Source organism: Trachemys scripta, chromosome 1 (genome assembly GCF_013100865.1).
Source record: "Trachemys scripta elegans isolate TJP31775 chromosome 1, CAS_Tse_1.0, whole genome shotgun sequence".
NCBI classification, from domain to species: domain Eukaryota; kingdom Metazoa; phylum Chordata; order Testudines; family Emydidae; genus Trachemys; species Trachemys scripta.
In genome coordinates, this window is record NC_048298.1 from 107,174,423 (window position 1) to 107,194,857 (window position 20,435).

Genomic DNA, 20,435 nt, shown 5'->3' on the forward strand with positions numbered 1-20,435 from the left:
TCCCTGGAGTGTTCCACACATAAGCAACTATCAGTACCTACAACTTACCACCGACACTCCTCCACGGCACCAAGTGAATCCGTGGAACCGCAAGAATTCCCGTGCCCTAGAGCAGTGGTCTCCGAACTTTTTTGATTGCGCACCCCTATAAGTAAAAGATTTTTGAGCATGCAACCCCCTGCCTCGCTGGCTCTACCATTTTTGCAGAAGCAAAAAAGAAAAAAAAAAAAACGGTCTGACTCCCGCCCGAACTGCTGAAGCAGCAGCAACAACAAAAAAGCTGCTTGGACTCCCGCTCGAACTGATGAAGTGCCAAAAAAAGAAACAAACAAAACAACACTCCTTCTGCCACGCACCCCCAAGGATCCTCTTGCGCACCCCACTTTGGAGACCACTGCCCTAGAGACCTGGAGGTCATGGAAGAACCACAATCCCCATTAATTGATACTGGGGCCCCATGCCTGGAATCACAGGACATTTAGTGCCAATGCCCTGGTCAGCACCACCCTTACCTTTGAGTCTGACAGTGACCAGGAGCATGTTATTTCCCTGACCTGTGATGGCACGCCACAGTGATAGTACTAGAGACCTCATCAACTCCACCCTCGCGCTGACCTGCAATCTTGGTGTGGGCCTCCTTGTGCACATCCACTACCCCCCTTCCCCCACCCCCAGTTGCCCTATTGGGATCCTTGGGTGATATACAGATCCCACACTTTGTGGGTGTCCGTGTCTCTGAGAGAGTTGGCAAGACTGTCTCCTGTAGCTTCACTATCTCTAGTCCCTGAACTGGAGGAGGAGGAAACTTTTGAAGCACAGGAGGAAAGGCTTGAAAGGGAGGCTATCACTCCAGCAAACTTCTCATCTTCACCAGATAAGGCTTTAATGCCTCCCCCCATCACTAGCTGATGATTAAGAACTTTCAAGATCTTACTGAGAGGGTGGCAGATGAGTTGCAAATTCCCCTACAGGAGGTAGCAGATACATATCACAAGCTGGTAGATATTCTGCATACAGTACTTCCTCCTTCTCCAAAATCGCCCTCCCAATTAAGGAGGCGCTTCTTGACCCTGCCAAAGTCATCTGGCAGACACCAGCCTCCATTGCATCGACCTGCAAGAGAAATATTACATGCCTCTCAGAGGCAGACTTTGTTTCTACATCCTCAACCCAATTCAATTTCTGTAGATGTGATTAATGCATGTGGCAAGCAACATCATGCCAAGTCGACCCCATATGATGGAGATTGGAAAAGGCTAGATTTCTTTGGAAGGAAGACTTATTCGTCTGATATTGAAGTCCAGGGTCGCAATTTGGTCATGGCCAATTATGATTTCATTAATTATGGAAAAGTCAGTATGTTCATCAAACATTTACCAGAGGCACAAAGAGCAGCTTCAGGTCATTGTCATAGAGGGCCAGTTAGTGGCCAGGACTGTGCTACAGACAGTGTTGGATGCAGCAGATACAGCAGCCTGCTAGGTCTCCATGGCAGTGATAATGAGGCAGGCGTCATGGTTACACCTTTCTGGGTTGCCCAGAAAGGTACAGACTATGGTTGAGGATCTCCTATTCAACGGGCCCAAGCTCTTCACTGATATGACTGGTGCCTCTCTCCACGCCTTGAAGGATTCCATGGGAATCTATACAGCGGACAAAAGAGGAGATATGGCTCTCAACCACAGTACAGGTCACGACCTTCTCAGTACCCACCCTCACAATGCTATTATGAGCCGCAGTGCAAGAGGCTCAGGGTACAAAAGTGAAAACTGCACCCCAATATGCAACCTCTGACTGTCTCTTCTCAGCACTTTTGACAGATTGGTTGAGGGCCTGAACAACTACGCCTTGAAACATCATCTACCATCTATGCACCTGTCACATGATTTTGGCAATCACCTGACCTTCTTTCACAGCAGCTGGGACAAATGGCTCTTGGAGATTATTTCAAAGGGTTACGCCATTCATTTCTCGTCCCTCCCCCATTCCCACCCTCCTTCGCCATCACTCCTCAGGGACTCTTCTCACGAGAACTTGCTTCGCCAGGAGATAGATCTGTTACACCTAGGAGCTATAGAACCAGTCCCAGCAGAACTCAGAGGCAAGAGATTTTACTTCGATTTATTCCCTGATCCCCAAGGCAAAGGGAGGTTGTACACCCATTCTAGACCAAAGGGCATCAAACAGATGTGTGAAGGTGCATAAGTTCAAGGTGGTCACGCTAGGAGCCCTTATTCCAGCTCTGGAGCAAAGAGCTTGGTTTTTGGCCCTCGACCTACAAGATGCCTACTTCCACGTCTCAAATCTGACCGTCGCACAGGAAATGCCTGTGGCTTACCTTTGAGCAAGACCATTATCCGTACAGATGCTCCAATTCGGCCTCTTGTCCGTATCCAGGGTATTCTCCAAGGCTGTCTGTCATAGCGGCACACCTGCAAACATAAGGCATTATCTACATAACTGCCTTGTTGAGGATGCCATATGTGCCACTCAGATCACCATGCGCACTTTTGCACAACTGGGCTTACAGCACAACATCCAGAAATCAACCCTCAGCCCGTTACAGCGACTGGAATTTATTGGGGCCAAGCTTGACACAGTGCAAGTGAGAGCATTATTCCTGCTGCACAGATTTACCACCCTCACGAGCCTCATAGAGACAGTCCAGGCTAGCCCACAAACGTCAGCCAGGAACTGCCTACAATTGCCCAGTCATATGGCAGCATGCACCTTTGGCACTTTGCACGCCTCATTGTTCATGAGGTGTCTTCAGATGTGGCTCAGGTCCGTCTGTTCCTTGAACAAGGACAGGCTAAGCAAACCGCTATCGATACCCTCCACTATAAAGCACTCCCTGGACTGGTGGAAAGATGCATCCAAGCAGACGTTTCATTTGTACAATTACTACCAATGCTGACTCGGATGTAGGTCTCCCTGATAGGCTGGGGAGCCCATCTGCATGACCACAAGGTTCAGATCAAATGGTCTCGTATAGGAGCGGCTCTCATATCAATCTTTTTGGAGTTAAAAGCCATCAAACGCCTGTGCACACTTTCTCCGATTCATCAAGAATACCACGTGAAGATCACAAGAGACAATATAACTTGTATATTTTACATCAATCACCAGGGGAGTGCCTGATCTCCCTCCCTCTTCACAGAAGCACTCAGACTTCGGAATTGGCGCATCTGACATAGCGTGCTTATCTCAACCATCTACCTACCTGAGATGCAGAACGTGACAACCAACAGTCTGTCAGAACGTCTCTCATGACCAGAAATGGGAACTGAACTCAGAGGTGCTTCATGACTAAGGCTACAATTTAGTCACAGGTATTCTTGGTAACTCATGAACAAGTCATGGGCAATACACACAAAATCACAGGCCCGTGACCTGTCCATGACTAAATCTTAAGGGGGTTACTGCTGGGGGGTGCCAGGACTGCTGCTGGGGGTGAGGGAGCATCTGGAGAGGTTGCTGCTGGGGGGGCAGTTGCTCCAAGGGGCTGCTGCTGGGACAAGCAGGGGGCCAGCCACGGTACCAGCTGCCGGGGGCCGCCTGGGCACCACTACTGGGGGTTGCCCAGGGAAGTGGCTACTTCGGCTGCCTGGGCACCACTGCCAGTGGCCACCTGGGGAAGTGGCTACTCCAGCTGCCAGGGGACGCAGGCAGCGGCTGCACTGGCCGCCCAGTCACTGCCCAGGGAAGCAGCTACTCCGGCCGCCAGGGGCTGCGGGCAGCAGCTGCACTGGCCACCAGGGGACCACTGCTCCGGAGGTCCCTGGGGCCAGCCTCATCAGCCATTGCTCAGGCGGTCCCTGGAGCTAGCTGCACAGGGCCGCCTGAGCAGTCTGCGGGGCTGCTCCAGCAGTGGCTGGGGGCGGCTGTCCCGGGGGCCACCTGGCTAGCTGGCCTTATAGCCAGCTACTTGGGCGGCCCTGGCCAGCTACATTGGCCCCCACAGAAGTCACGGAGATCGTGGGAAGTTACGGAGTCCTTGACTTCCACGCCAAACACGGAGCCCTATTCATGACATATTCACCCTTTGGGGAACCCTGACTATAGATCGGAACAAGAAATGTCCTCATTATTGCTCCAGAGCAGTCCTGGGGAAACGGTCCTGGGGAGATGTGCTCATCCTCCCATGGGACAGGAACCTTTTATACACCTTTCCCCCCACTTCTCTACTGTCCAAAGTACGATGTGACAAAGCAAGAGTTATTCTGATAGCCACCTCCTGGCATAGTTTGGTTTCCTTACCTGTCACAGATGGCACTATGTTCTCCAGTTCTTCTTCAACCCATTCCTCAAAACTAACAGCTCCTTCACTCCAACTTGTGGATCCTCCGCTTCCAGGCGTGGCTCCTTCTTGGTTCCAGGATCTAAAGGTAGAATGCTTTGATGAAGTAAAAGACATGTTATTACATAGCTGAAAATTGACCACTACTTAACTGCAAAAATGGAAGTGATTCCAAATTTGGTGGTAGTCTAAGCACATAGACCAAACATCTTCCTCCCTCCATCTCCTCAAAACTCTGTTCCTTTAAGGTACATCTTGCAACTATAACGGCCTTTCACTGTCAAGTAGACAGATACTGTTCGCTCACCCACTGACGCGTAGATTACTTAAGGGTGTTGGAAATCTCTTCCCACACATGACGCCCGCTCCAACCTGGGATCTTAATTTACTTCTCTGAGCCTTGACTAGGCCTCCTTTTGGTGACTTGCTCTCTCTCACACCTGTCCATGAGCAGATAGTCTCCCGGCAACTCAATGCTCAGTTGGACAGTTGTGTACTAACATTAATTTTAAAGAAAAATAGTTTTTGACTAACCTGCACAAAACACACACTAACACTCCCGTCACTTAAAGTAATACAGGTATGTTGATAATTGAATACATTTACAGAAAGCTTTCATTGTGGAAAACATTTTGTATAACTCTTGTTACTCATTCGTAGATAGGTTTTTCTTGAGGTGCTAACAATATACGTCAAATCTTTGAGACACACAAACAAAATTGTAAAAGGAAGATTCTTCCAAAATTGTCATGAAATGTACACCTATAAGCTATTAAATTACACTATCCACATTATATACACTCAACATACACCAGTTACCTCAGTTATTGTTTCCAAGTAAGTGTGAGTGAATTCTTGTTGGTTTTGTCATGTAGAAAATAAACTGATTGGTGAGGGTCATATATGCTTAGTCCCATTTCATTTGGCAGCAGCAAGGATAAAATCTTTAATAGTCTTCTCTCTCAAATCATGCCATGCCAGTAGTAATATCCATTTTCAGTCAGAGTGAAAAACAGATAACAGCTAAAAATATGCTTCAGCCTTTGAACAGAAGAGTTTATAGTAACTGATGTTTTTGCACAATTGAAATGTACAGCTGGTTTATGTGGTTAGTCACAGAATTAAGCTTGTGAAGTTATTTGGTCTCTTCTCTGGGAGATATGGGTTCACCTTAAACGCAGTTTGCCAGTGCAGAGCAATTTGGTTCATCACAATTGTTTGACTCTGGTTATGAAAGACTCTGAACAGGCAGAGAAGAGAATTGAAGTTCATTTCCAGCGCTTCATGAGGAGATCTCGCACAGTACTTTCAAGTTTCAGTGACCTTAGTGTCTCATTCCTTTTACTGCAGCTAAACATTTGAGAGCTGTTTTGAACACTTACGGAATATTAAATCAATAGCTGTAATAGGAATTAGTTGGACTGCCTAGCTTCAATTATGCAATGATTTTGTAGCTGTGTTGGTCCCAGGATATTAGTCAAGGTGTGTGAGGTAATATCTTTTATTGAACCATCTTCTGTTAGTGAGAGAGACAAGCTTTCAAGCTACACAAACCTATTCTTCAGTTCTGGGAAACAGTGTGTCGCAGCTAAATATAAGATCGAACAGAGTTTGGCAGAAGTAGTAAAGTTCAATTGAACAATTTATGCCAAGCAGAAATCCTGTGATGAAGTGACAATAGCTTACCTGGATGAGTGAGACTTTTAGTGCTACTGTAATACAAATAGAGGACCAAGTAAGAGTCCTGTTACACTTGAGGCTATAAAAATACAGACTATCCCTTCCCCGAAGAGGTCACAGCCTAAACCAGGGGTCGGCAACCTTTCAGAAGTGGTGTGCCGAGTCTTCATTTATTCACTCTGATTTAAGGTTTCGTGTGCCAGTAATACATTTTAACGTTTTTAGAAGGTCTCTTTTTCTATAAGTCTGTAATATATAACTAAACTATTGTATGTAAAGTAAATAAGGTTTTTAAAATGTTTAAGAAGCTTCATTTAAAATTCAATTAAAATGCATAGCCCCCCCGGACCGGTGGTCAGGACCTGGGCAGTGTGAGTGCCACTGAAAATCAGCTTGCAGGGTTGCCTACCCCTGGTCTAAACTAAAGCAAGATGCAACAAGTTGTTGTGAAAAAAATGGCAACGGAGAATAAGGGTAACGCTGAAAGGAAGGCATAATTGCATAGACAGAATCCATGCACAATTTATAGGTTTGAAGGGGTTTAAAAATATAGACAGACAAGGGACATTAATGATGACAGTAGTCTTTGTTGTTTTGTTTCATTTACAGGTGCAGAATGAATTTATTCTAGCAACTGAGAGAGATTCATTTGTAGAGCAGGTACGAGAGATCATTGAGAAAGCCGATGAAATGCTCAGTGAGGATGTCAGTGTAGAGCCCGAAGGTGATCAGGGCTTGGAGAGTATGCAGACGAAAGATGACTGCTTCTTTCCAGGGTCCCAGGTAAGTGGGGAACTGGTTGCTTCAGCCAGACTGTTATGCCACCACTTTCTCAAAACAGAGGTTGTAAAGTAGAGCTGGCCAGAAACTGGAATTCCTGTTCCACAGGAAATTTCAGAATTTCAAAAAATTGCTCCAAAATGGAACAATGAAATGGTTTAGAAAAAAATCAGATATCTTGTGTTGACATTTTCAAAGTGATTCCTCTGCTCCTCCAGTTGTCCAGCATCCTGGCAGCCCACCAGGCAGGGGAAAGGGGTTGAGGGCTTCCAGGACTGCCTTGGAGCTGGGACAACTGCAACCTATGGGAGTCCTGGCTCCAGGGCAGTCTGCCTGGCAGGAAAACAGGTAGGTTTCCAAACTTTCCTGTCTTGGTAATTTAGATGTAATACTGACATGTTCCATGGAACAGAGTTTTGGGGGAGTGGTGAAGTGAGGTAGAACTAGACTAGATTGATAAAGTTCTCAAATTCACAGTATTGCTTACAGTAGCAGTACACTGAATACCATAGTTATGCCACTGAACTTGTGTTTAAGCTTTTTTGGAAGACTGAGGTTGTGCTTGAATGTAAATTTTACTATTGTATCTTTTTGCAGAAATTGGAGGGAGAGTTCAAACAGCCAGATCCTGTATCTTTCATGCCGCAGAGAATTGGTAAGCTTTATAATACTTATCCAACAGTTTCCTAGTGCTGACTTTGATCCAGCTGAGGAGTGCAACTTTTATATGCTTGAGTGCATGATCTGGCAGGACATGCTGTAATGAGTGAGATGCAGCACATCGCTAAATACCTAACTTCTCTTTATTGTTTAGGGGTTCCTCCCAGCTCTTTCACCCAGGTTGTCCATTCTGCTGGAAGACGGTTTATTGTCAGTCCTGTCCCAGAGAGTCGGTTAAAAGAACAGTTTTTCACCTCTTCTATTCCTGCAGGAAAGGAACTTCCAGATATTGGTAAATTACCCAAAGCTCTCTGAAGTTTTGATTGTTAATATTTATTTATGATACCAGCTACAAGTTGTTTAACCAGAGTGACCAGTTCTTGTAGTAGCTGTCAGTCCCAGGATATTAGAGAGACCATAGGTGCCAACTCTGTGGGTGCTTCAGCCCTGGAGCACCCACAGGGAAAAATTAGTGGGTGCACTGCACCCACCAACAGCCAAGCTCCCCTCACTCCCCGCCCCACCTCCTCCTCCCCTGAGCGTGCCGCATCTCTGCTCATCTGCCTACCTCCTAGCACTTCCTGCCCGGCTGCCACCAAACAGCTGTTTGGCAGTGTTAGCGTGCTCTGGGAAGGAGGGGTGGAGCGGGAATGTGGCAAACTCAGGGAAAAAGGCAGGGTTGGAATGGGGTGGGGTAGGGGTGGGAAGAAGCAGGGCAGGTGCGGGGCCGGGGGTGGGTGGGTGGGGTCGAGCACCCACGGAAAAGAGGGGAAGTCAGTGCCTTTGTGAGAGACAAGATAAATGAGGTCATGTCATATCTTTTATTGGACCAAATTCCATTGGTGTGAGAGAAGCTTTTGAGTTTACACAGAGCTCTTCTTCAGGTCTGGGAAACACACGCAATGTGTCACAGCTAAATACAAGGTGAAACAGATTGTTTAGCATAAGTAGTTAACACACATTTCAAGGGACCATTCAAGGTGAAGTGGCCGTTAGCACGCCTCCAATCATAGGGGGGAAAAGGAAGCTCCTTTCCCCTTCACCCTCTCCTTGTGCAGAGAAGGGTTACTAGGATGATCTGAGGAATGGAAAACCTACCTTATGAGAGGAGACTCAAAGAGCTTGGCTTGTTTAGCCTAACTAAAAGAAGGCTGAGGGGAGATATGATTGTTCTCTCTAAATATACCAGAGGGATAAATACCAGGGAGGGAGCGGATTTATTTAAGTTATGCGTCAATGTGGACACAAGAACAAACTGATCTAAACTGGCCATCAACAACTTTGGGCTTGAAATTAGGTGAAGGTTTCTAACCATCAGAGGAGTGAAGTTCTGGAACAGCCTTCCAAGGGGAGCAGTGCGGGCAAAAAACCTAACTGGCTTCAAGACTGAGCCTGAAAAATGTATGGAGGGGATGGTATGATGAGACTGGCTACATGCCTTTGTAGGCAATCTGTGACTGCTAATAGCAAATGGGACACTAGATGCGGAGGGCTCTGAGTTATTACAGAGAATTCTTTCCCAGGTATCTGGCTGGTGGGTCTTGCCCACGTGCTCAGAGTCTATCTGATAGCCATATTTGGGATCAGGAAGGAATTTTCCCCCAGGTCAGATTGGCAGAGACTCTGGGGGTTTTTCACCTTCCCCAACAGCATGGGGCATGGGTCACTTGCTGGTTTAAACTAGTGCAAATGATAGATTCTCTGTAACTTGAAGTTTTTAAATCATGATTTGAGGACTTCAGTAACTCAGCCAGAGGTTAGGGGTCTCACAGAAGTTGTTGGATGAGGTTCTATGGCCTGCAGTATGCAGGAGGTCAGACTAGATGATCGTGATGGTCCCTTCTGACCTTAAAGTCTGAGTCTGTGAATGGTCCCTTTAAATCAGACATGCCAAACCCGTGGGAAAAAACGAAGAAATTGGATTTATTTTTGGCTTAATTGGCTTGAGTTGCTTGTTGGCTAGTTTTTGGCTTGTAGCTTGTTGCGTTTTTTTTTTTTTTAAATCGGCTCTCGGCAAGTAGAGGCAACAAGGGGAGAGATTCAGAGGTACACAGTGGGCCCACCAGTCACAAACTGCACACTGTGAGGATCTAGTCACACAGTGTTGGGGTTCTTAGGGATTTGCTTGTTTTGACCTTTTTTTGAAATGGGATTAACTTGATTTTTGATTTACCGTGAAAGTTGGGGTGCTTATTTACCAAGTGAAAGTTGGCAACTGTGCTTGAAATGTGTGTTAACTACTTATGCTAAACAATCTGTTCCACCTTGTATTTAGCTGTGACACTGAGTACTTTTTCCCAGACCGGAAAAGAGCTCTGTGTAAACTCAAAAGCTTGTCTCTCTTAACAGAAGTTGGTCCAATAAAAGATATTACCTCACCCACCTTGACCAGCCCCTTACATTAGGGGGAAAAAAGACACACTGAAAATAAGGAACTAACTGCTGGTTAGAGCCAAAAATGCTTTTGGGCAGCATTATGCAAGATTTTCCTCCTCTGGATCGCTGTCTGTTAACTGATACTACCCATTGCTGTTCCAGTGCTAGGCTCCTATAGGATTCACAGCAAATCTTAAATTATGATTTGCAAACATATCCCCTGGCTCTGTAATCCTAGATCTCTTTTGAATAGCCTACATAAATCATGCCATAATGCACTATACTGGAATGGTGTTAATCTAGCAATGGTAGGTAAACCATGGTAAACTTCTCTAGGTGGACTGACTGGATTTTTTTTTTTTTTTCAGTTGCTTCCTCTTCATCACATGGTCCTGGGATGAATCTGTCTCATTCTGCGTCATCACTCAGTCTGCAGCAAGCTTTCTCTGAGTTCAGGCATACTCAAATGACAGAAGGACCCAGTACAGCTCCTCCAGTTTTTAACCAAACTATACCACCATTTCCACCTGTACTTGCTAACATGGCTGGGAGTCTACCATCTACATCAGTGGCTCCCCTCCCAGCATCTCCCCCCTCCCCCACTGGTATTGCTCTTCCAGTAGCTCAGCCTGTTGTTCCCCTGCCTACAGAAAAGGTGCCAGCTGGAGTTGCACCAAGCACAGGTGTTTCAGGCTCCAGCTCTCCCACAACATCCCAGGCTGGGCACCAATTAATTGGTGGAGTGTCTTCCAGTATGAGTGCACCTGCTTCTTTTTCATTAACTGTTACATCGCAGACTGCTCAACCACTGACTGAAGAAGTTGTCCCTAATATCAGCGCACCTGCTTCTTTAACATTGCCACCAACACAACAGATTCCTGTCATGGCTGGCTCCAGTGTTAGTGCCCCAAGTGCTGTACCCCCACCTGCGACATCTCCGCCTGCTCAACAGATTTCAAGTAGTATGGAGTCAGTGACAGCTCCGCAAACATCTGTAGCCCCAACTATGGCTCATAATGTGACTTCACAAACTCCTCAGCTCAGCAGCAGTAGCTCCACCCCCAGTCTGGCAGAAACAGTTGTTGTAAGTGTGCTACACTCAAAGCCTGAGGATGGACAGTCAGTAGATAAATCAAAGCAGTGTAGTACAGCTGGCTTGTCCCTTCCTATCTCTGCACCATTGTCCTCTGCAGTGGCATCAAGTATATCTAGTTCAGTCCCTCAGCCTGCTGTGGTGCATCCTTTACTCATCCCATCAGCAGTTGCATCAACACCTGTCCTACCCCAGGCAGCAGCTGCAATCTCTACCCCCATGTTACCCCAGGTGCCTTTATCTGGCATCCTACCACTGACGCAGCCAGTTGCTAACTTGCCTGCAGTACAGCAGACCTTGATACACAGTCAACCTCAACTTGCTCCGCTACCCAATCAACCTCATACTCAGTGTCTGGAGGCTGATGTTGACACTCAACCCAAAGCTCCTGGCATCGATGACATAAAGACCTTGGAAGAAAAGCTACGATCTCTATTCAGTGAACATGGCAATGTTGGAGCAACACATCCACCAGTATCTCTGGAGACATCACTGGTAATGGAGACGACAGTCATGCCTGGTGTACCAACGACTGCTGTTGCACCAACTAAACCTATGACCGCCACTACCAGCTCTAGTATACCACCAGTTAGTTTGCCCCTTGGACCAGCTGGCTTACCAGTGATGACACCAGTTGCCACACCTGGTCAAGTGGGCATTCCTGTCACCTATGTTCCAGCATCAGGCAACATTGCAACAACAGCAGTGAAACCAGTGACCCCTCCCTCAAAGCCACCTCTTAGCAGGGTACCGGTAAGGAATCCAGCACTCTTGTGAATGGTGTTAAGTATACGAGAGAATAATCTTTTGGAAAGAACTCTTGTTCTGAAGCAAGGCTGAAACAGAATGTTTATCCAAACTGATTTGTACAGTCTATTAGTATATTCTCTGTTTAGTGCAGGTACAGTGTTGGCATGCTTTTTCCCTTTTAAGCCAAGTACAGGCAGCTGTCCCCCCTCCCCTGCAGCCTCAGCTCGCTCTGCCACTGGCGCAATGCCCTGGGTGGTGTAGTTGCGAGCTTCTGGGGCAGCGCAGTTGTGCTGCTTGGTGGCAACGGCGTGGCTGGCTGCAGCCGGACGGCACAGCTGTAGCGCTGCCAGCCACCGGTGCTCCAGGCAGTGTGGTAAGAGGGAATGAAGAGTTGGATAGAGGGCAGGGGAGTTCAGGGTGGTGGGCGGGGGTGTGAATAGGGGTCGGGGCGGTCAGAGGGTAGGGAACGGGTTGAATGGGGACAGGGGTTCCCAGGGGGCAGTCAGGAAGGAGGGGAGGCTGGATGGGATGGCAGGGGGCAGTCGAGGCAGGGGTTCTGGAGGCAGTCAGGGGACAGGGAGAAGGGGTGGTTGGATGGGGCAAGGGTCCTGGGGGGGGGCCATGAGGGAACGGGGGGTTGGATGGGGCAAGGGTCCTGGGGGGGGGGGCATGACCCCCTCCCCTAACCGGCCCTCCATACAATTTCCGAAACCTGATGCGGCCCTCAGGCCAAAAAGTTTGCCCGCCCCTGAACTAGATTCTGCCACAGTTAGTTTCCACTTGGATAAAGCCTTCTTCGATCTTTAAGCAACAAAGAACTGTCCATCACGGTTTGCTGCCATAAAAAGCTACCACCCAAATATCACTGGGTCAGGGGTGGCCAACTTGAGCCTGAGAAGGAGCCAAAATTTACCAATTTACATTGCCAAAGAGCCACAGTAATACGTCAGCAGCCCCACCTATCAGCGCCTCCCTCTCTGCCCCCACACCTCCCGATCAGCTGTTTCGTGGTGTGCAGGAGGCTCTGGGAGGGAGGGGGAGAAACGAGGGCACTGCAGGCTATGGGGAGAGGGGTGGGAAGGGGTGGAGTGGGGACAGGGCCTGTGGCAGAGCCAGGGGTTGAGCAGTGAGCACACCCCGACACATTGGAAAGTTGGCGCCTATAGCTCCAGCCCGGGAGTTGTTGCCTATACAAGCATCCGCATATTAACTTCTGAAGAGCCATATGTGCCTCCGGAGCCACAGGTTGGCCACCCCTGCATTGGGTTATTGTGCCACTTACTATGTGTGTCTTCTGAAATCAAGGAGACACACCCGCACTAGCTCTGATAAATCTAGTGTACTAGAAATAATAGAATGCAGGCAAAGTGACACAAGAGGTGGGGGAGATCTGGACATAATGGAGGAGAGGAGAGTTGGAAAAAATACATACAGAGCCTCTTAGTTATTAGGTCCTCCCACTTTTGTAATGATTTGAAATAACTAACTGGAATGTGCTGTCTGACTTTGCTGTGAGGCTTGTGTGCCTCATTCTACCCTTTCCAGTTGCTCTAACACTTTCCACATAACCTGGCTGGATTTTTTTTCCCCTTACCAAGATGCATGTTCCAGTCATCTGCTTGGGCAGTCAGGAGCTTCAGGTAGCTGTTTATGATGGGTAAAAAAATTGACCCAGGGAGGTTAAAAATAATATATTTCTTAGTGGATGGAGACTTCCTCAGATATCAAAAGCGTCTCAGGTTCTTTATTATTGCTTAAAGCGATTTACTACAATCACATGAATATTGCCACTCTTAAGCAGTGGAATCTCAATATAGAGATGTCAGGGAAACTGGGTAGGGGCCACATCCTATTCTGGATTGCCTTGCTTAGTTGTCACTAAGCTTTCTATTGAAAAATTATGGTCATTGCAGTGGTTCTCATGGATTTGAGAGATGTCAAGATTCCTGGCTTTTTTTAAAATAAACAAAAACAAAACTACTTGCCTCAGTCATAAACACAGATTGTTTCCCTGTGGCCATTCAAAGAAAAAATGCAAGTGGCTATCCTAGCTGCAATGAATTCCCTCTTAACACTGTTCCTTGCCTCCATAGGAAGTCTCCACAGGGAAATTCTTAAAGGTTTCTACTAAGTGATGTGAGTTGTTGTAACTTGCTGACTGCTCCTACTGTTGTTCTTTGTTTGATGGACTTGCATTTCCTGTTCATTATCCATAGGTGCTACCGGTAGGTTTTGAACTTCCAGCTGGCACTCCATCCAGCGAACAGCTGCCACCCTTTCCAGGACCTTCACTAACTCAGGTGCTACATGACTTGGCAGATTCTGTCTGTTACTTCTCCTTTCTCTTTCAAAGAGCATGTTCCAATTAAACTCTCCATTGCATGGTCTTGGCTTCTTCACTTTCTCTTTTGACTGAGTAACCCCTTCTGTGTAGTAGTGACCAGAGTCACTTGTGCACTGGAAAGGCAGCAGACTTTCCCTTTGGGTTACTGGACCTTAATGTTTGAACTCTGGGTGCAATGACTCAAGCTTATGTTTTTACTTCTATTTTGAGCTTGAGGGAGAGCTTCTTAAAAGCCCTTGTTTTACAGACAAGTGTATTCAGTGTTGAACAGTAGCTATGTTTCAAAGTCAGTTATGTGCCAAATATGTCTTCATAACCATATTTGCAAGGCAACAATAATCACTGGGTCTTTGAATGCTGGTGTTGCTAGCTACACCACCTGCAGAGCTCAAGGGGTGAGACTGAAGGTGGTGTATTCCATAAGATGTAGCTATTTCAAACATGCATTTCATAAACTAAGTACAGAAACTTCTTTCAGCAAATCCCAGTGTTGGCAGAAAACACACTGGGAATGGCCAGCCCTGAGGAGGACAGTGAGCTAAAGCAAAATTAGTAAATTAACTTTCCCAGGGATACTGAAATCCTCTTTCCAGTGGATACATGAATTAGTTGTATGTAAATGAAGAGAGTCATGAAACTTAACTTCAGAAGTATTACACACACCTGTCCTATGATTAGAATAAAAGGAGTATCTGGGAGCAAAGTTCTAGCTCTGCAGGGAGCAATAAATATTGCAATACCCATCTAGCTGTTGAAAACCCAAGATTGCTGGCTATGAGAACTCAGTGAGTTTTTAATAGTCTCCTTTTCCTAGTCTAGCAGAGTTGGTGCAATTCTATAAATCTTCTAATGTTGATTACAGATTATAGTTCAAGCAAACTGTTGGGACCTACATTTGGCCACCTTCTGGTGTATAGATAGCTGAGAACTTCCAGGGAGACTGGTGGATGTTTTGCCTTGTCGGTGAACTTTTGAGGCTGTTACTTATTGCCTTAAAGACCAAGACAAACCTTTCTGACTGACAACTGCCACTTCCTTCTGGAAAATAGAGGAAAATTCATAGAAGGGGTTATGGAACTCAAGAGAACATAGAAAAAAAGCAGTCAAGATCTGCAATGAAATAAGAGAGATTTCTAGATACCTTAAATTTGCTGTGCAATGAGGTGGTATGGAGAAAAATTAAGCATATCTTTAAAGAAGAAACATACAATATATGATGAAAGAAAAGCTAAAAATAAAAGCAGTGAAGATGGAGACTTGTAAGCAGTCTGTATCCTGTTCTTAATGTGTTCTAGAAATAGCATGGTTAGTGTCAGAAGGTTATTTACGGAATAAACACAAACTGGACTTTTCTTCCAGTGAACTTTGCCTGTAAATGTAATCCCCATTTCTCAGATTTAGATTTATAAAGGAGGAAGTATTATGTGTTAAAGCAGGCATCTGGTAATACCTGCTTTAAAGCTGCAAAACCATTTCCGTTATTAACCTAATGTTTTTTACACACACCTTTCTGAAGTATTTACTTTTTTGAAGTGAAATTTTCCATTTGTGGTTTGTGCCAAAGATGACCTATTTTTGGAATATTTAAGCAAAATCCTTTCAGCCAAATTTGAGTTATGGACATGAAACAATACTGCCTTTTTAAAGCCATTGTTTTATTTTTTTTATTTTTATATATATATAAAAATAAAATTCAGGTTAGAAGTACTTTAAAAGTTTTATAGCCCAAATGGCTATAATATGGAACTTTATTGCCTTGTGAGCTATTGCCAGTGGCTGGATGAGCAGGGAATGAGAATTCACCTCTGCGTGTTCTCAGAGATATCAGCTAAGACTTTTATTGGAGCCTGATGGAAGCTTTGCCTGTTGGCATCACAGTATGTTCTCCCTGCTCAGCCTGACGTGCTCAAGGGCTGTAGGTTTCAGGCTTCTTCTGAGAAAAGTAACACAAAATGGCCCTTCTAACTCATCTTGTTCCCTTTCATGCCATGTATTGGAGAGGAGCATGTACCCAGCAAAGGGAATTTACTTTTGTGTGTGTCATACTAGTTAAATCAATGTGATATAAATGTCAGTTCGTAAATGAAACCATTTAAATGTGCATGTCAAGCATAAAGCCGTAATCTTAAAAAAGAAAAAAAGGTTTGCACTATGTAGTATAACCTTAATATTAAATCCCTTGACACTGTGATGTCATCTTAGCTGTTGCGCTATTTCTGAAAGCTGGGTTGACATACTGGAGGTTATATTTGTTCTTGCAAGATACCATTTGGGCAGGTTTTATGCTTCCAAACACATGAAAAGTAGAATTACCCAAGTTCTAGAATTCTTTGGTTTCAAAGAGTAGAAGTAGCGTGGTGGGGTATGAGCTGCTCCCTTACTAGTGGTCATGCATTGCCCAGGGCTTTAACTATTGTCTTTTGAAATCTTCCAGTCAGTTCCTTCTTGATTGTGGTAAGCAAAAGAGCTCCCTTCATGAACTGTGGCTATTCAGACACTGTACTGGCTCTTCAGCCCATCTAGTGACACATTGTTTTGGAATTCTCTTAGTGGCCCTTCCTGACTGCCATTAAAGTCTACATTCCTTCCTTTTATTGTGATGTTTAAATTTTATTTTCAGGCCCCCTCTAACTAGTGAGCACTGATAGTCATCAGAGACACCAGAAGATCCATGACCTGTTCTAGTCTTTGTTTAGGCATTTACATACTTTGTCTTGTACATCAGCTTGCAGCACTTTGATGTCATGCATACAATTTTTTTATGAAGACTTTTTGGTATTGGCTCCTTTTGCTTTCTTAAAATGTTTTCCCAAAGGACTATGGTTAAAGGTAATCATGATCTGTTGCCCAGGCGGGGAGTGCACATATTCATCTAATCTAACAGGATGATCAAGGAAGCAGTTGAAATATCCCTGTATCATCACTGGGATCACTAGGGCTCATGATAAACTGTCCAAAGTCACAGCTTGTCTCTAACAAACAAATGGAGCATATAGGAGTCATGCTAAATATAGTTCAACTCAAAGCCTTCCTGCCCCATGTCAGAAAGAATCCAGGACCCCACCAGTTCAGCAGAAAGGATGAGGAATAGCCAGCACCTGACAACTTGGACCATGGTAACAGTGCATTCATAAAACAGCAACGAAGAGTCCTGTGGCACCTTGTAGACTAACAGATGTATTGGAGCATAAGCTTTCGTGGGTGAATATGCACTTCGTCAGATGCAGCCTGATAGAACTTCATCAGACATCATAATAGCCTGATAGAGAGAACTTGAGTGGATACCAAAATATTAATGGAAGCAAGCAATACAGGGGATTTGTACTACATTTTGCAGAAGAATGATTTCTTTGGCTTGGGATGGGATTTGGCAGTCTCAATGGAGGCTGATAGGAAGGTTCTCTTGGTCTATAATACAGCCTCAGAGTAGACTTTGGGGAATTCGTTATGTTTCAGCCTGTCTGAATCAGCCTTTGTTTTCTATCAGCCTCAAATTTCCGCCCCTCTGTTTTCTTCCAGTGTAGGGTGTTAGAAAATAAGGAGGTCAGTGTGGGTGACGGGGAAGAAGAGTCCATTTGGGGTCCAGTGTGTCAGTGGTCCAGGCTAATGTACCTCATGCCCCAGTGGGCAGAGAGCTGAACGTAGTTTACCGGATGAGGGATTTACATTAGAGGACGTGTGGCGAGCTTCATGGTTCACAGAGAAAGTGACACATAATTATCTTGTCTCAGATCCCACTCAGTGTCAACCCGGGTTTGATTTATTGCAAAGGCAATGGAGCCTTCTGAACCAGTTTCATACCGGACATGGAATTTGTGATGCAGTAGAATTTCAGTGGCATTTTAAAGACAGTCCACTACATCAATGTGGGCAGCCACAAACCATGACACACGTTGAGGACTGCAAAATGACTCAACTTCCTGTAGGTCTTCATGCCTTGAACATCGTTGATAAGAACACTGTGGCTTGGCTTGACCGGATCGCATACACCAAATAAGTAAACCTAGGCTGAAGATCGGGTTCCAGGTATGATGGCTGTGTGAGTTGGACCAGAGATGACCTGTGAAAGTCCTAGGAAGGCAAATGAAAAGATGTGTTTTGGGATTTCTGCATCTGCAGCCTTGTCAACGGGAGTGTTCTGGTCTCCCAGGACAAGTCTGAAGTATTTCACCACCACTGCTGACAAGATGTCAGTGAGCAACTTTAAGAATCCTTTTATCTATGATGGTCTGTAAATAAGCCTAAAATCTATGTTGGCTTTGGCTCTTGTCTCTGGCAGATGACTGAATTCAAATGAAGTTGTCTTACCCGAGGCACTTCTGAGCCATTCAGTACCTGTGAACTAATGTTTGCAACAAGAAATGACCTTCTGTAAGAATGACTTAAGCTCAGAGGGAGAACAAGCTTCAGGTCCTAATAACTTATCCACCTTATACCAGAGTTAACAAGAATAGTGATGCTGTAGACTTGCCAGAGATTCCTTTCCAAGGTGGTGTCAGATTTCCACCTTAATGAGCCCCTCATCCTGCCAACTTTTTTCCACTTACTATGTGCCCATCCCAGTATGGCCTTTATCTAGGCACTCAAAATTAAAAGGTCTTTTTTTGTGACACTAATTCTGTGGATAATGCCGTTACTCAAAAGATTAGTGTCTGTGACTGATGTGTTGCGTTTCTCATTGCTTATGATCTGGCTGGCTTATTTAGTCCAAGACAGAACAGTCTCTGATGTCTGCCTCAGGAATGTTTCTCACTCAGATATGTGCAAGGCAGCTACATGGTCCTCCATTTATATGTTTACAAAAATCGATTATTTGGATCCTAGTCTCTGTGGAGAGAGATTCTTGATTGTCTTGCATAATCTGTTTCTGAACTAGAGTCCAAACTTTCTTGCCTTTTGAATTTTTTTTATTTGGGATGTCCTCTTTAAGAAGTCTATCTTAAGACACCATCTCAGGCTGTTGAAATGTTAAACCTGCTACTTCTGGAGGTATCTCCCCATTTTTTTTTTAAGCAGCACCCTGTTCATCTACATAGTTGCCTTTGGCATAGCTCTTGTCTCAATTTGCAATGTAACTGAAACTTTTGTTTAGAGATAACCCTTGAGCTACTTTCACTCCTGCCCAGATGGTATCTTTAGAAGAAGGCAAATTAATTAACCTGTAACCTGATTTGGTGAGCTGTGTAGCACATACTACCTGTGAGGAACGTTTGGGATGGCCCATGCCATGAACCACTGCCCTTGGAAACCAAAAACATGAGAGCTCGGAGGCTCTTAAACATTCAGTCCGTTCTCAAGTTTGAGAATCCAAACACAATATCTTCAGAAAAACAGAGCTACAACTTAAATTTTCCTTCCTATTTTTTGGTTTAAACATGTAGCATAATTTACTACCTGTATATGATGCAGGAAGCAGAGGTAATTGGAGGTATTGAAACTCTATTTTTTGCTATACAATTTTGCAACCTTAATCTTCAGTAACTTTTGATGTTAAATCTTGCCATGTGCATAGCTGGTGCCAAGGGACAGCTGCTTATTTTTAGCTTGTTTCTTCAGTCCCAGCAGCCTCTAGAAGATCTGGATGCTCAGTTGAGAAGAACCCTCAGTCCAGAGACTGTCCCAGTGACATCTGCTCCTGCCTGTGTAAGTTTGCAGTGTTGGTGTTTAAAGCCTCTATTTAGTTAAGAATGCTTCCTTAAGTTTTTATGCTCTTGGATAGCTGCCTTCAGAAGCAGTGTGTCAAACTCTCTCTGGTCTTTGAAAATAAAAATGCTTTGATGCCTCAAAAGATAGTGAGTGCTGTGCAGGGAAACATACTTTGTATGACTTACAAACTAGTAACTCTGGTAGGCTTTTTAATAGACTCTCTGGCCTGTTGCTAGAAGTACCCTGCTAAAACAAACAAAAAAAAACATTCATTAAGAAACTGTGAGAGCCTTTCTGAGGATGGAGCAATATAGGAGATCAGAATAAAGAATGACGTGTGACTGTCTTCTGAATCTACAAGAAATGATTTTGATGTACTTGGGGCAAAAGGTGCAGCTTGTGCTGGATTTTGTATTCCCTCATGGCTGACTACCAAGTAATGTTATGGTCCTTAAGGAGCCATGCAGTAAGGGGTGGTTGCAAATTTTAAGATCTAATATGAAAATAAAACTAGTCATTTGGAAAGGAGGTACTATATTCAGATGAATGTAGGCTCCTACTACTACAGTAAATAAGAACTTGTCTACATGGAGGGCGGTGGTGGTAGTGGTGGGGGGAATGACTGGAATACCTAGTGCGAAGTAGGTATTCTGCACTAACTCCCTGAGTGGACACACTTTATTCCACACCAAGGGGTTGTCTACATGGGTACACCCAGGAAAACTAATCTGAATTTAAAGTGAATTAGTTAAATTGCATTAAACCCCTGTGGGACTGTTTCATTCAGAATGCATGTGGCCTTAATT

At 45.0% G+C, this 20,435-nt stretch overlaps 1 protein-coding gene across 9 annotated transcripts in view; it reads left to right on the forward strand.

The window, feature by feature from the left end:
- WNK1 (WNK lysine deficient protein kinase 1) overlaps positions 1-20,435 on the forward strand; it is a 164,040-nt gene that overhangs the window by 108,716 nt on the left and 34,889 nt on the right. For 8 of the 9 annotated variants that reach the window (XM_034780598.1, XM_034780607.1, XM_034780617.1 and 5 more), the window contains 6 exons: positions 6,590-6,763; positions 7,358-7,415; positions 7,575-7,712; positions 10,165-11,642; positions 13,856-13,939; positions 19,540-19,626. In XM_034780598.1, the coding sequence (XP_034636489.1) occupies positions 6,590-6,763; positions 7,358-7,415; positions 7,575-7,712; positions 10,165-11,642; positions 13,856-13,939; positions 19,540-19,626 (2,019 nt within the window). The remainder of the gene's footprint in view (positions 1-6,589; positions 6,764-7,357; positions 7,416-7,574; positions 7,713-10,164; positions 11,643-13,855; positions 13,940-19,539; positions 19,627-20,435) is intronic. The other variant, XM_034780626.1, reaches the window with a different exon arrangement.